At 43.3% G+C, this 14,870-nt stretch overlaps 3 protein-coding genes across 5 annotated transcripts; 2 read left to right on the top strand and 1 right to left on the bottom strand.

Moving 5' to 3' along the window:
* The first annotated feature begins 2,508 nt into the window (after nucleotides 1-2,508).
* LOC104421070 (zinc finger CCCH domain-containing protein 29) lies at nucleotides 2,509-5,818 on the top strand. 2 transcript variants are annotated; one of them, XM_010032905.3, is made up of 2 exons: nucleotides 2,509-2,911; nucleotides 3,466-5,818. In XM_010032905.3, the coding sequence occupies exon 2, from the start codon at nucleotides 3,475-3,477 to the stop codon at nucleotides 5,452-5,454; it is 1,980 nt and encodes a 659-aa protein (XP_010031207.2). In that variant the 5' UTR covers nucleotides 2,509-2,911; nucleotides 3,466-3,474; the 3' UTR covers nucleotides 5,455-5,818. The 2 variants fall into 2 exon arrangements, with proteins under 2 accessions (XP_010031207.2, XP_010031206.2); XM_010032904.3 differs by lacking the exon at nucleotides 2,509-2,911 and adding an exon at nucleotides 2,937-3,376.
* A 2,397-nt stretch (nucleotides 5,819-8,215) lies between these two features.
* LOC104421069 (N-(5'-phosphoribosyl)anthranilate isomerase 1, chloroplastic) lies at nucleotides 8,216-10,997 on the top strand. Of its 2 annotated transcripts, none has more exons than XM_010032902.3 (5): nucleotides 8,216-8,385; nucleotides 9,458-9,517; nucleotides 9,738-10,105; nucleotides 10,184-10,347; nucleotides 10,440-10,814. In XM_010032902.3, the coding sequence occupies exons 1-5, from the start codon at nucleotides 8,376-8,378 to the stop codon at nucleotides 10,672-10,674; spliced, it is 837 nt and encodes a 278-aa protein (XP_010031204.2). In that variant the 5' UTR covers nucleotides 8,216-8,375; the 3' UTR covers nucleotides 10,675-10,814. The 2 variants fall into 2 exon arrangements, with proteins under 2 accessions (XP_010031204.2, XP_010031205.2); XM_010032903.3 differs by having other exon boundaries at nucleotides 8,227-8,385; nucleotides 10,660-10,997.
* Nucleotides 10,998-11,204: 207 nt separating this feature from the next.
* LOC104421068 (omega-3 fatty acid desaturase, chloroplastic) lies at nucleotides 11,205-14,541 on the bottom strand. Its single transcript, XM_010032901.3, has 8 exons — nucleotides 13,725-14,541; nucleotides 13,336-13,425; nucleotides 13,165-13,231; nucleotides 12,980-13,072; nucleotides 12,658-12,843; nucleotides 12,477-12,557; nucleotides 11,914-12,051; nucleotides 11,205-11,777 (listed from the first exon to the last, which is right to left on the bottom strand). Exons 1-8 carry the CDS (start codon nucleotides 14,237-14,239, stop codon nucleotides 11,592-11,594), a joined length of 1,356 nt encoding a protein of 451 aa, XP_010031203.2. The 5' UTR covers nucleotides 14,240-14,541; the 3' UTR covers nucleotides 11,205-11,591.
* Nucleotides 14,542-14,870: the final 329 nt, after the last annotated feature.

Raw genomic sequence — 14,870 nt, 5'->3', positions numbered from 1 at the left:
TTCGTTTCCGGGAGGCGAGAGAGATTCGCAGACGGTTCGACGGTGCGAATTACGACGGTTCCCATCTCCAAAATGCGTGGGATTTCGGGGTTGAATTTGCTTATGGTAATCAATTTTAATGGTAGGGTTGTGTACTAGTAAGCGTAATTTGCGAACTCTAGCGAAAATACTGAAGTGGGTTGGGGTGCTTGAACCGAAGCCCACGTTACTCGAACCTTTCGCATCCATTTCGGGCCGAGTATGACGGGCTGCCGATTCGGCCTTGAGCGATACGAATTGGGCCGGCCCACTCCGGTCAAATTGGTTTTGGCCAGCTTGTCGTTGGACCTTGTGGACCCAATTTCTAGTTGTCTACGTTTCCTACCCACCATTTTTCTGGTCGTCCATCCAACGTTAATAGGCAACTTGCCTACGGGAAGGAGATGAATGCGACGTTCTTCTTCCAAAACGGATGCCTCGTTCCGCTTAGAATGGAAAATCTGTTATCTTGTTGTTGCCTTCCTATAGGTAACTTATCTGAACTCGGCGTGAATCTCTGTAAAAATGGGACCGACAGAGGGATCTGTAATCGACCGTTCTTTAAGAATATGTTTATTTTACTGAAAATTCCATAATTGAGGAATATACAGAAATCATTTTAAAGGAAAACAGTTAATCTTCATTTATTCGGCAAGTTAGAGAAAGTAATTTCCTTCATCTTGAAAGGAAAAATAACATAACCGGGTAATAAACTTTCACCCAACAATCAATGTAGTCCCTTCTACAATATAGTCTATAAACTTCTAATTTGTTTAATTTAGTCCACGAACTATGACTTAATATGCAATGGAGTCCATGAGCTTTGAATATGTTAGACATGTCCTATAAGTTCAAGGATTGCACCCAATGAATATGTCGTTTTCCTTCAATCTAGACGTGTTGTTTTTTCAGTCCATGGAAAAACGTTCTTCACGCATTGATCAAGTTTTTTCATCATCCAAGCATCGGAGAGTCGGAAAGCGATTTCTCGAGAAACCGTTCTCCTTCGAATAAAACGGACCCTCGACTTCGCCTCTCTTGCACCGCGTCCGAGCCCACGGGAAATCGCCACCGTCGTGGTTCCTCCGGGGGAGGCTCTACCGATGTGTTGTACTGCAGAATCAGATCCTGTAGCAAGTTCAAGGAGGGAGTACAAGTTTGGGCGGTGCATGAGGACATATTATGAGGATGAAGGCAACGAGAGAATACCAAAACGGAAGTGGGAATGGTGGGAGGTGGGGGCGACGAAGATGAAGATGAAGATGAGGACGAGGATGAGGATGAGGATGGTGATGGTGGTGGGGGAAGGAAGGTCTAACTCGAACTTTCCACAGTGGGAGGATGAGTCAGGCGCATTCTGTCTCCCACCTATTTACATATTTTCTTTTTCAAAACATAATAATAATTAAATAAAAAATCACAAAATAAAAGAGAAAATGGGAAAAGAATTTGAAAAGGGATAGAAATTCAAAATATTATATTATATTATATTATAAAATTGAAAAGGAAATGAGGGAGGAAACGCGCATAGCATGACAGCTTTACACTCTCTCTCCGTCTCTCCCAACCCAAACCCCACTGGCTCTTTCCATCTGTCTCTCTCTCTCTTCCCCCACTCGCGCTCTTTCGCGCGTGCGCGCGTTCCCTACTTTTTTTTAAATATGAAGTCCCCTTTCCTTATTCTAGTATTGTCCGGATAATTAGAGATTATGAGAGAGCATTTGGATTGTTAATTATGGCAATTCGTTGTATTATTTTGATTCTAAATTTGTACGAGATCTATATGAGATTTTTGTAGAATCAAATATTGTAGCAATACACATATACAGATGTGATTTAATATTTAAATAGTCTAACGGGATTTTTTTATTAAAAAAATAAATAAAAAGATGCTCATTGAAAGTGGTTTTGCAAAACAGTTGTAATTCCGGTTCGCAGAGTTCAAATTGAAATGATTTACAAAGTAAATATGGTAAGTGGATGATCGAACGTCTTAGTAAAATATGGATGGTGCATCATTAGGAGAGCACGCGATTGATTTTTCAAGTATGAATGAAATATCGACATATATTAATATTTATCGCTTCTTAATAATATATCCTCTAGTGACTTTTAAGGTAAATCAAATACAAATACTGCATGATCAATTTTTAACACATTTGCTTTTGCTCTTAAGCCACAACGAATTGAAAAGAGTCGGCTTTTTATATTTACATTGAAATTTGATTGGGAGTCTCTATCATAAAAAAAAACTCAAGCAACGAAGAAATAAAAAAAGAAAAAAGCAAAATCGAAATTTTGGAGCAACGACGAACACCGGGGCGCGTGAGGGGAGGGCCCCACTTTTGTCCAAGAGAGGGGTTTTCCTCGGGGACGGACTACCCGTTGAGGCGGTTAGATATTAAGGTAATGGAAGGAAGCGGGCCCCACCCCCCGAAATTATTAAATCCGCATTTGAATTTCCATTTCATGTGGAGTTTCATTTCCCCGAAAGGAACGAACGGCGATACAGAGCGCAGAGAGAGAGAGAGAGAGAGAGAGAGAGTCTCCTTCTGAAAGCTTTTTGACTTAAGACGAGAGAGAAGGAGAGAAGGTCCCCCTCCTCGTCCTCGTCCCCCCGTGGATTTTGAAGAAGAAAAGTCGCACCTTCCTTCTCCTTTCCCACTCCTCCCTCTGCTCGAAGCTTTTCTCTTCCGCAGAATTACATAAAAACCTCGACTTTGCGCATCATTCCGATTCACCTCACACCTTCACTTTCCCACTCGAGGTCTCCCCCCTCTTTTCCTAGCTCTTTCCCTTTCCCTCCCTCTCTCTCGAGAATCGCCGCATTTGGAGGAGCTCCAATCTGCTTTGCTTTGCTTTGCTCTCTTCTTGCTCGGTTCCCCCTCATAAGGTACTTTTTCTTCTTTGATTTTGGGTTCCTTCGATTGTGGGGGGGTTGACTTGCTTTGGGTGTTTTTGGTGGATTAAGTATGTCTAGTTTGATGGGTTAGCGAGGAAATTTCATGGGTTTGTTTGTGGGTGTTAAAGTTTGAATCTTGTTCTGTTGGGTTTGCTCGTTTGGACTCGTTCTCTTTTCTGTGGGGTTCCTTGGCTTCCTTTTCGTGTAAGGAACGTTGACGGAGTGCGATGTTGTTGGACTGGGTCTTTGTTTCGGGTGAGATTGACTCTCTTTAAGGGAGTTTTATATCGCTCTCGGCTTTTGGTATCGTCGACTTTTCGGCTTCTTGGTTGGGAAATTAAGGTGGTGTTGTGAGGCTTGTTATAGGGGAATTCTGGGTCATATTTGGTTTGCCCTTAGTTTCCATTTCTTGTTTTGGAACATACGAAACTAGAGTTAGCTCATCTGCCTATGTTGGTAAGTTACTGATGCCGTGCTTGCGTGCTGATCTTGGCGAGGAATGATTTGAGGAGTTCATTAAATGTCTTGTGGTCATAATTATGCAGGAGTCGATTATGTGCAACGGTTCTTCGAAGGGTAAACTTTTCCCCTCGAGTATGGGCATGGAGGGCGAATTCCACAACAAGGATGGTGAAGCACCCCGTAAATGCTCTGCCTTGCTTGAATTGGCAGCCTCGGACGATCTCTCGTCGTTCAAAAGTGAAGTGGAAGAGAAGGGCTGCGACGTTGATGAGGCCAGCTTTTGGTATGGTAGGAGAATCGGGTCGAAGAAGATGGGTTTTGAAGAGAGGACTCCATTGATGATCTCTGCTTTGTTTGGAAGCACCAAGGTCTTGAAATACATAATCGAGACCGCCAGAGCTGATGTCAACAGGTCTTGTGGGTCCGACAAGGTGGCTGCCCTCCATTGCGCAGCCGCGGGTGGGTCCAGTTCTTCACTTGAAATTGTGAAGCTCTTGATTGAGGCCTCAGCGGATATTAATTCTGTAGATGGCAATGGAAATAGGCCCATCGACGTGCTTGCCCCGGCAGGGAAGTCTCGCTGCAATTCCAGAAATAAGTTTGTTAGATCGTTGCTGAAAGGTGAAAACTATGTCGTGGAAGGTGACCAATCCTTTGACATAGAAGGAGAGGAGAAGCTAGTCGCTCTTCCAAAGGAGGGAGGCGAGAAGAAAGAGTATCCTGTTGATGTCTCTCTACCTGACATAAACAATGGGTTCTACAGTACCGATGAGTTCCGGATGTATGCTTTCAAGGTGAAGCCTTGCTCGAGGGCTTACTCCCACGACTGGACCGAGTGCCCGTTTGTGCACCCTGGGGAGAACGCGAGGAGGAGGGACCCACGCAAGTACCCTTACAGCTGTGTCCCTTGTCCTGAGTTTCGCAAGGGTTCGTGCGTAAGGGGGGATGCTTGTGAGTATGCTCATGGAGTCTTTGAGTCGTGGCTTCACCCAGCGCAATACCGAACCCGGCTGTGCAAGGATGAAACTGGTTGTACTCGCAAAGTTTGCTTCTTTGCTCACAAGTCCGAAGAATTGCGTCCCGTGTATGCTTCCACAGGTTCTGCTATGCCCTCACCCAAGTCCTTTTCAGCTAATGCCCTAGACATGACAACCCTGAGCCCCTTATCCCTTAATTCACCATCTCTGCCTTTGCCTGCTACTTCCACGCCCCCCATGTCACCTTTGGCTGCCTCATCTTCACCCAAGGGCATGAACTTGTGGCATAACAAAATTAACCTGACCCCACCAAGCCTGCAGCTTCCTGGCAGCCGGCTGAAGACGGCTATGAGTGCGCGGGACTTCGATTTTGAGTTGGAATTTCTTGGGCTGGAAAAGCAAGCTTCTCAGCGGCAGCAACTGATAGAAGAGATTTCTCGTCTCTCGTCGCCCTCTCATATGTGGAACTCGGAATTTGGCAGAACCGCAGAGCTGAAGCCCACTAACCTTGATGATGCGTTTGGATCTCTTGACACTTCTCTTTTGTCTCCGTTGCAGGGGTCGTCGATGAAAACATCGACTCCTACCCAGTTGCAATCCCCCACAGGGCTTAAAATTTCGAATTTGAACCAACTCCGTGCAAGCTACCCGTCTAGCAGCTTGTCGTCCTCTCCTGTGAGGAAGACCTCTTCTTTTGGGTTCGACTCATCCAGTGCAGTTGCTGCAGCAGTCATGAACTCACGGTCTGCTGCTATGACGAAGCGGAGCCAGAGCTTCATTGACCGTGGAGCAGTGGGTCAACGGTCTGGACTCATTGGACCTGCTAATTCTCCTCCTAGGATGTCCAACCTTTCGGACTGGGGCTCGCCTGATGGGAAGTTGGATTGGGGTGTTCAAGGGGACGAGCTCAACAAGCTTAGGAAGTCCGCTTCCTTCGGCTTTAGAAACAACAGTATGGCGAACCCAAACAACGTGGCGTCTCCCAGTGCTGATGAGCCGGACGTGTCGTGGGTTGGTTCATTGGTGAAGGATGTGGCTCCGCCCGAAGGGTATCCACAGTATCTGTACATAGAACAGGAGCAGATGGTGGCATAACTAAAGCGAAGAGCACCACACGAACTCTCTCCTGATGGCTTAAGATGACTTGTTTGACATTCTTTATATTCTTACAAACAGCGCGTTCTTAGGAGTTAGCTGGAGGAAAGAAGGAAACGGTATTGAGTTTGAGATTCAGGCTCTTAGCTGGACAGCGAAAATTTGGGGAAGGAAGAGAATTTGGTTTCTTGCCCAACTTAGATAATGATGCTTTTGAAGGCTTAAAAGAAAGATGAAGGCAAACATTCTTTTGTTAGTATTGTATTATTGTTTTAATTTTTCATCCCCTCTGTCGGGGTGTGGTGGGTGTCGATGTTTCTTTCATCAGTAAAATATATAATGAGGTTTACTCATCTATTTTCTACTCTTTAAATTCGTTCTCATCCAGCTGCATTTTCTTCCCATCAGACAAACAAAGATCTCTCTTTTATCATTTTGCTTCCTCTGAATTTGTTTGCCGAACGCCCGTTTTCCCGTCGATCAACATCGTTGAATATTGCTCTCCGTAGCGTTGGAGCTTAAGACGGTACTGTGCCATTATGGCGGTCGCGCTCTACCATCGAACTGCGATCGCATGATGCGCAATTAAAGCCAATTCCGAGTTCTCGGGTTCGTGACGATGTCGGGATCGGAGCCGATCGTCACGAACCCGAACCGAGAGCCGGCCGGAGACGAGGATCGAAGACGGTTCCGTTACCATCCGAACATGTACTGTACTGAAACATCAAAGGGTAAGGAGGAACAATCCGTGTCACAATACGTGGACGTGGTTAGAGGACAAGAAGAGGAGCGCGAGGTACCGATTCCTCGGAAAAAGATCACTCGGAATCTCTCTCTCTCTCTCTCGTTTTCCCCATTTTCCCATTTCTTTTTTTTTTTTTCTCGAGAAAAGGGGAGGAGTCGTTTTTGGGAATCATTAATTTGGACGGTCGGAAAATTCAGAACCCACGTGTGGGCCCCCGAGGCGGTGCGTGGGAAGAAAAATTTTCTGATCGCGACCATAATGACGTCCCTTCGGAAAAATTGAGATTTCAATTCCGGGGGAGGGGAGCCGCCCATGCGCTGAATTTTCAAAAGGACGCGAGGTTGTCCGATTGACCGATTCCTCCCTCCCCACTTTATAAAGGTGTCGCCTTTTTATCTCTTTGAGGTTGTACGAAGGAGCCAGTGGAATCTCGCCAGCCCGCCCCCACCACCACCACCACCATCGTCATCATCATTCATCTGTCGTCCTCCATTTGCAAAAATTGACAAAAGAAAGTAAAGCAAAAAAGATCAATTGATAAATAAATGGGAATGGAAGAAAAAAGGTGGGCGGTCCCGCGCAAAAAGATGTCCCATCTCTCTGTCTCTAGAGAGATCTAGAACTTGGGCCTGGGGCTTTGGCTCATTGGGCTTTTGGGATCATCTTTCTTTTTCTTTTCTTTTTTGGGCAAAAGATTTTATATAAATTATTGATAAATGGGATGCGTGGGGGAAAGAGAGAGAGAGAAAAGGACAGAACCAAAGCGAAGGCCTGCGGTTTTGGCCCGTTGGGCTTGATTAGGACATGTGACTGTTCTTTTTTTTTGGGTAATTTTTCATCTGTCATGTCATGTTACTTTGGGTAATGCTGCCGAATATCTTAAATTAATATACCCGTATCACATTTGCCTTAAATTAATTTTTGTAATACAAAAAATTCACAAATTGATATACCCATACTTGCTTTACTCTAGATTAATTATTGGGTCATTTGGTTCAACTTTAATTCGTGAGATGGCTATCTTTGTCATATAGATTGTCTTTGTGCCTCCATTTTCTCAATTAGTGGATAAAATTCCTTAGCTACTCCATTCCTAGCTAATAGATTAACAACCATTTATCGTGTTTGTTTTATTAAAGGCTTATGGAGCAAGCAAGAAGATGAAAGGAGAGATAGAGCAAGAGCACTTTTCACAAAGCAGCTAAGCTTCAAGTAAGTGCAAGTGAATTTTGAGGTTAAATGTCGTCCAAATTTACTCCAAATTAGTACAATCATGCTACATTCACTCCAAATTTTGAGATTTTTTATGACAATTTGGTTGGAGTAGGTATGGCATGAATGTATCAGTGTAAAATTATACCAAGTTAGAGTTTTTGTAGTATTAATCGTAACTTTTTTCGATAAGAAGTTATTTAATTTGTTAAAGAACTTGAAGGATGCATCATTTAGAGCGCATTTTTTTAAAGGTATTGAGCAGAGATTTTGCTTAATAGAACCACGGGTTTTGCTTAACTTAGTTTAGTATAACTAAATTATTACAAAATGCTCCACATTTGTGTATTTTTTTGGGCTTAATCTGGTTTGGTATTGAGAATTTTTTTGTTGGTGATTTTTCTCATTTTCTCTCCCCACCCCAAAAACCCATAAAGCCATAATCATAATTCTAAGTTTCTAACATAATCTAAACATATCATGCTAACGGAGCATAATTATGTCAATCACATTTTTAAAAAATTGAAAGTAAACAAAATTGTCGAGTCAACGAAAATACAATCAGAAAAAAAAAAAAGTGGACGATATCACTATGGCGAGACATAATTTTAAAAATAGACAAATATTAGTTTTTTTTTTTTTTTGCTACCTAGTTTTTTTAACTAAGTAATTTAGAACGCTAATTTATATAGGCACACCGATTTTGTCAAACCAATAACCCTATATAATTTAATATTCAGTGAAACACCATATTAATTGGAAAAAAATCGTATTTATCCACGCATTAATTATCGTACCCCACGCAGTTTCATTTCCAAATAAGATCGACATATCAGATTTCTTTTTTCCCCGTTAACATTTATCCTATAAGAATTTCATAGATAAGTCGTATGCAGAGTAATCTCTGCAGCCGGAGCGGAGCAGAGCATCCCTCTCGAACGTTGGAAGCTACGAACCATCGACCATGCTCGCAGGTCTCTCTCTCTCTCTCTCTCTCTCTCTGTGCGATGGTTTGATCGTGGGTCTGACGTTCTTAGCTTCCTTCTGGGTCGTTAAAAGCTCGCGACATTCCTTCATTCACCGGATACAGAACGACTGCACGAGTGCCGATGACATTCTTTTGTTGCACATCAAGCGTTCGCTGAATTTCCTGACAGACGCTGCGCTGATCTCCACCCTTTTATCCCCGCTCTCTTTTTTGGTTTGTTCGCTAGTTTTAAGGGGAAAAAAACGTCAACTTGACTGGAAGGAAACGGGTGTGAAACTGTCATTGTGCTTTTTCATGAAGAAGCATTTGTGTTTTCCAATTTTCATCCTTCTTGAAAAGCGGGGGGAGGACATTGTGATGTCAGTGCTCACACCCTCCTGTAAATGCTTCGAGCACAATTCAGAATATCCCCTCTGTTTCGTCTTGATTTAAATAAAGTTCCGTTATGATTGTCTGCGTGCTTATATGGTTATAGTCCTGAAAATTTTTAAAAGTTTGTTTTGAGTATGCAAATGGCCCTTCTCATATGCGGGGGAGTAATTTTATCTTAATGGAGTTTATATTGGCATATTTACAAGGGAGTATTAGAACTAGTACATTTGACTGTAAAAGATGTCGCATGAAGCCGCATTTTCAACTGCAGAAAATTTTCAGCTTCTTTGGAGTGCCTAGATAACAAGAATTGGCATTTTCTTTTCTACAATCGGCAATCATCTATGTGGAAGCTCTTGTTTATGTTTACCATGAGGCATTCTTTTGTCCTTTTCGAAAAGTATCGGTGCCATGATAGGCAATGCTAGCTTGACAAGGCATTTGAATCACCATTGACTGGCTGGATCATGGGAAGATGATTCCTTCAGTCGATTGTATGCTTGAACTAGGGTCATTTTGAAAATGCCAAGTTGTCTGCAAAATCAGATTCGAGAATACCAGACAAACTCATCTCTCTGTCTCCTACAATGAGTGACCATGTTATGTTGGTGACTTTCCTCGTCTGTCATCACCATGTTTACTGGATGAAACTGTAATGCTCTAATTTCATAATTTGCTGTTCCCAGGGTTAGCAGCCGGGTATGTTCAACCCAAAGTTGTAATTACACCGAGGATACAAATCCCAGGTATGTGTTTTCAGATAATGTCCAACACATTAGAATATTGTGTTGCTCATTTTGTTATCCCAAAAGTTCAAGTTCAACACCCTGTCTTCGCTTTCTCCATCTCTCTGTGCACATTCATTGAACATATATATATTTTTTTGGAATTCCCCCAGTAAGTAGTAAATCTCTTCAAGTTATTTGATATATTTGTTCACTTTCATCTTATTTTTTGTATATGTAGGTTCAAATGTTGCTGAACGGGTTTTGTCAAGAAAGAGTACATACATGAAAGGTAAAGTTACTTGCAGGTTTGCTCAGTTAACAACTGAAGCCTCCTTGAAAGATGAGGAACAAAAAACCAGGTGGCCTTTGGTAAAGATGTGTGGAATCACATCACCTAGAGATGCCGCTGCAGCTGCAGAAGCTGGTGCGAATTTTATTGGAATGATTCTATGGCCAAACTCAAAGCGCTCCATATCACTTTCAACGGCCAAGGAGATTTCAAAAGTCGCAAGAGAATACGGGGCTCTGCCAGTTGGCGTCTTTGTGGATGATGATGCCAACACCATACTAAATGCTTCTGATGCAACGAATCTTGAATATGTTCAGGTACATGCTCATCTGGTCCTGACAATCTTGTCTTAAATGTGACAACTTGTGACCTGGTAACATTTTGAAGTAGTGCAGCTTCATGGGAACGGTTCTCGGGCAGCCTTTTCAGTTTTAGCCCAAGAGAAACAGATAATCTATGTTCTCCATGCAAATGAGGAAGGCCACCTTTTGAATCAGATTTCCGATGGAGAATCTTCTTTAGTTGACTGGATCCTGGTCGATAGTGCCCAAGGTGGCAGGTAAGAGCAATCCTTGCGTATGCCAATTCTTAGTTAGCAATTGGTGGAAGCTTTCTTGCCTAGCAAGAATCTTATTATCTCACTGGAGGCAGGCCTTGTTATCAATTTCTTCACGGGGGGTTCCCAACTGTGATGACATTTGGAGCGCATTTGTGGGTGTTCCTGTGCATGTTGGTGTATGGAATGAGCAAGTATGAGCTCGTGTGCTGCTTGTGGAGGGGAATAGCAAGTGTTCTTTTAGTCCCTTGTGTCAGCATATTACTGCATGTGGCGACCTCGTTCCATTTGCTTGATTCTAAATTTTGCTGGCAGTGGCAAAGGATTTAATTGGGGCCAATTTAAGTTACCAGAAATCAAAAGTAAGCATGGGTGGCTCCTGGCTGGAGGGATAAATCCTGACAATGTTTGTGAAGCTCTCACCACTCTCAAACCTCATGGTGTTGATGTTAGCAGCGGAATTTGTGCTTCAGATGGCATCCAGAAGGATTTGATGCAGATATCCTCATTCATGAAAGCCGTAAATTCCATGCGTCATTGATCGTTGAGGAATAGGGCATTATTTAGCTTTTGGTCTACAGATTTGGCATTGAGACGTGTGGTATTTCAATTTTTCCCTGTAATCTGCATTCAATTGAATTCTCTCTTTTCAACATTGTCTCATTCTCAATGGAAAGAGCTCTGTTTTTACTCTCTGATTTCTCTCAGTAACTTCCCTTTTTTTTTATTTTTTATGTGAACGATTAAGGATCCCCTCTTAACAGCTTCTCTGTCGATCTTTGCAAGCCAACTAGGAGAATTATTTATCTTCAGATGAAAGTTGCATAAATATTAGATAATTATGGATGGACAAAGAACCATTACTTAAAAGAGTGGTTCCTGTAAAGGTTAGCCTTGTAGGGTACCCTGGAAATAATCATGCAAGGCCGCCATGCAGAGCTAATGGCAAGGAAAGAACTTCTCTTTTGCCTTTTTCACTTCAAAGGGAGTTAGGGATGTTCTTTCCCTCCAATTACATAAGAAAACTCTATAATCCCCGTGCTACAAGATAGACCTCTGAAGGAAAAATCTTCAGAAACATCTAGCTCTCCATTGTTGGATGCACAAAAGAATGGATGGCGGCATAATTGTTTACACGCCTACAGGGATAAAGGTGGGACGCCAAATGGATGGTCTGAAAGAATTGTCATATCAGCAGGCTCTGGCATTGGTCTTGGGTATCAGGAAAGTCCATTACATCCTCATTCTCATTTGTTTGTGTTAGACCCACTGAGCTTAGGGTCTGTTTGGTAGTACACAATATCTCCAGAATCACTCACATAGTGATCCTCCTTCATGCTCTTTGAGAGGACCCTGAGCAAGTGAAGTGGGAGAGGCCCAGATTTCTTCGGTTCTCTGTAGTACTTGCCAAGCACTGGCTTAGCTGCTTCAGTCTGCAAATGTATGAGCAAAAATATCAGAGATTATCTTGCAGTGGAAGTGGAATAATAACTCAGAAAATAAAATTGTTACTCACGAGTGATTAATGATTTAGCCAGAAAGAAGGAAAATTAAATACTAGTTACTCACTGCTTCTATCAAGTGGTAGTGTGGAATCTGAGGGAAGAGGTGATGAATCACATGGGTCCCGATGTCATGGTGGATGTTGTTGATCCATCCATAATCACGGTCAAGGGTTGTGAGCCCTCCTCTCAGATAACTCCATTCCTGCGGTCCAGAGAACAACAGATCTATGAGCTCTATCCGAATGATATCTGTAACAACGAATGAACCTCAATCTATTCTCTATCAACCACTAAAATTAATCTCTCTCTCTCTCTCTCTCTCTCTCTCTAGCATACAAGGCCATGAATTGAGCACGACATAAACATTATTAGCTCGAAGTCGACTCCACTCTAACTGACTTTTCGCATCTCACATTAGTTCAAGATGCAGATACTTTCAAAAACTTACAAAAAGGTACGGAGTATGATATCACAAAAGGGCCATTCTCTTCATTCATTGGCTAATAAAGATCACACGTTAGCCAAAAGAAAAGAAGGGACCATGATATCCCTTCACGACAACGAAGCATTGAATTACCAGCTCTCCAAATTTGGAGGTAAAAAGGTAGAGATAATCCAAAAGTTTACCTCGCCACGGTACCACGGTAATTTCACGTCATGGCCATGGTGATGCAAATAAGTCACCAAATCCAACCACGCAACAAACATCTGCACCCCAATTCAGGATCAGAATTTCGTCAAACACTTAGAAAACACACACAATCACAGAGAGAGAGAGAGAAGAGAGAGAGAGAGAGAGAGAGCTTACAAAGTAAGGAACACCATAGAGCTTGAGCAGCTGAACAGGGGCCATAACAAAGGAAAGGCATGCAAGGACCGCAACCATTGCAGTCCAACAAGTAGTCGATGTGATCACATCTTTCCTCTCATTCGGGACAAACAAGTCGCTCTTCGGGTTGAAATGAGAGCCTTTCTTTCCAGGACTTCGACTCCACTGGCAATTTCATCATCACACCAAACATCACCAACATACAAACAACGTTAGCAAAACCTGCCAATCAACTATCGTAGGAAACAGCAAATTATTAGTCCCCACAATATTAGCAGATACAGAAGAAAAAGGGCTTTACCAGATAGACAGGGTAAGCCAACATGGGGAATGGCAGGGTGAACCTCATCAATTTGGTGACACTATCCAGACTATTATATATCCTCTCCGACAACTGAAGAAATGATTTAAAAGAAAAGGCCCGTTAATACATTTGGAGAAACCAAATGGACAGAAAACGGGAGGAATTTCCCATGTTTATATTACCGGTTGCCATGATTCGTCGTTCTCAACATGTCCGTGGTTCTGGTGGTGAGTTCTGTGGCTGATTCTCCTGCAGTTTTCATGGAGGATGAGACCAAATTGGTGATCAGGCAATTTATTGAAGCAGGATGGCTATCTAATTCAGAATGAGTCAGAAATCTTTTAGCAACTGACCATCCGTGATACGGGACAAGGATTGAAGAATGAAGCAAATGTCCAACCACACTGTTTAGCTTCGGATTATTAGAGAAACTGCCATGACCACTGCACATCACAAGCACAAAACATTTAACAACACAGATACGAAACTAAATTCCCAATGCAAGATGTCTGAAAATCCATGTACTTCACAAGCAAAGTATTCTGAAAGCAAACGGAATTAACATCTTATGTAAACGTGGAAATGTCTAAACAGGTCCAATTAAAACAGAGTTGCCAAAGAGATCCCCATTTCAATGGATTGAAAAAAACATTACAATGACTCCAAGATAAAAGATTCTCGTGCAAAGTCATGACGGTTTCTTCCACGATTCAAGAATTGAAAAGGTGTTTGTGATGATTACCAATCATGGCCGAGAACAAAGAGAGCCCAGAACATGGTTCCCTGAGCTAACCAGTAGAGTGGCCAAACAACCCAGTTGTTGAAATAGGCAGCAACAGCAGCCAATCCAATAACCACCGCCACATCTCTCACCACATAGCTCATTGACCTCCACGGGTTCTTCACCCAACAATGCTTCGGAATGGCTGCTCTGATATCGGCCAATTTGAAGGGGGGAGGCGCGCTGGGGTCGAACCGACCGGGCTCTTCGCCGAGCCCATTGATTCCGCCTTCTTCCCGTGCTTCCTCCCCAAGTGATGTGGGTTTCACTGGTGTGCTCACATTCAGTGCCCAGTTCCTTTCCCTCGACCCGCTCGAGGCCTTCAACGTGGGGCCAAGAGCATGCTTCTTGCAGGATTGAAAAGGTCTGATCCTGGCTGAAACTGTGGAGCTGCCAGATGTGAGGCCAGTTCTGGGGTTAGGGTATATCCTGGGGAGGGGTTTAAGGCCACATTCTGAGAACATCAAGCTTGCCATTGAAGACCCAGAAGCTAAAAAAAAATGCTTGGTCTCAGCTTTCTGGGTCTCTCTCAAATTTATCAGAGAGAGACAGAGTGGGAGAGGTAGACAGCGTTAAAGGTTCAAACTTTAGAGAGGAAAGAAAGGGATATGAGGAGATAACACAAGGGCTCCTCTCCTCCACAACCACCTACCAAAGGGTACAAGAACTATGCCGCTTGTTGTTTGTCCTCTCTCTCTCTGCCCTCTGTCCCTTCTGATCTGATGCTGAATTGCACGGTGGTACGAGGCCGCCTCTAATCCACCACCCAGCAATCCCGTGGAGTTATAAATGAAGGCGCGGTGGGGGTCGGCATAGGGTTGATTCCCATTGGCGGGGTCAGAGGCGTTGTCCTGCTGAGAAGTGGGGAAGCAAAGAATCCTACGTCGACCACAAGTCCATGGGGGTGGTCCCCCCCACGTGTGAAAGGTCGGGGAGGCGACTGACGTGGTCAAATCTTGCTCGCGGATCCCCCCTTCGTGCGGACGAGCCTGAGTCAGATGTGTACAGCTGCTTGGGAACTTCTTTTCAATGTCCAGTGGCATGCGAGTCATATCTGGTTTTTTCCTTCTTGAAATCCTCTTCTTGATGGCGGGTTTTCAACGTGAA

Source organism: Eucalyptus grandis, chromosome 10 (genome assembly GCF_016545825.1).
Source record: "Eucalyptus grandis isolate ANBG69807.140 chromosome 10, ASM1654582v1, whole genome shotgun sequence".
NCBI classification, from domain to species: Eukaryota; Viridiplantae; Streptophyta; class Magnoliopsida; order Myrtales; family Myrtaceae; genus Eucalyptus; species Eucalyptus grandis.
This window is presented reverse-complemented; position numbering and strand designations above follow the sequence as displayed.

Excerpts from the sequence above, each read along its gene's own strand:
- LOC104421069 (XM_010032902.3), top strand. Across the intron at positions 9,518-9,737 it reads ACCGAGGATACAAATCCCAG|GTTCAAATGTTGCTGAACGG; the intron begins GTATGTGTTTTC and ends TTGTATATGTAG. Across the intron at positions 10,106-10,183 it reads CGAATCTTGAATATGTTCAG|CTTCATGGGAACGGTTCTCG; the intron begins GTACATGCTCAT and ends GAAGTAGTGCAG.
- LOC104421068 (XM_010032901.3), bottom strand. The coding sequence starts at position 14,239 with ATGGCAAGCTTGATGTTCTCAGAATGTGGCCTTAAACCCCTCCCCAGG. Across the intron at positions 13,232-13,335 it reads CTTGTCCCGTATCACGGATG|GAGAATCAGCCACAGAACTC; the intron begins GTCAGTTGCTAA and ends TGAAAACTGCAG. Across the intron at positions 11,778-11,913 it reads ACTACCACTTGATAGAAGCA|ACTGAAGCAGCTAAGCCAGT; the intron begins GTGAGTAACTAG and ends ATACATTTGCAG.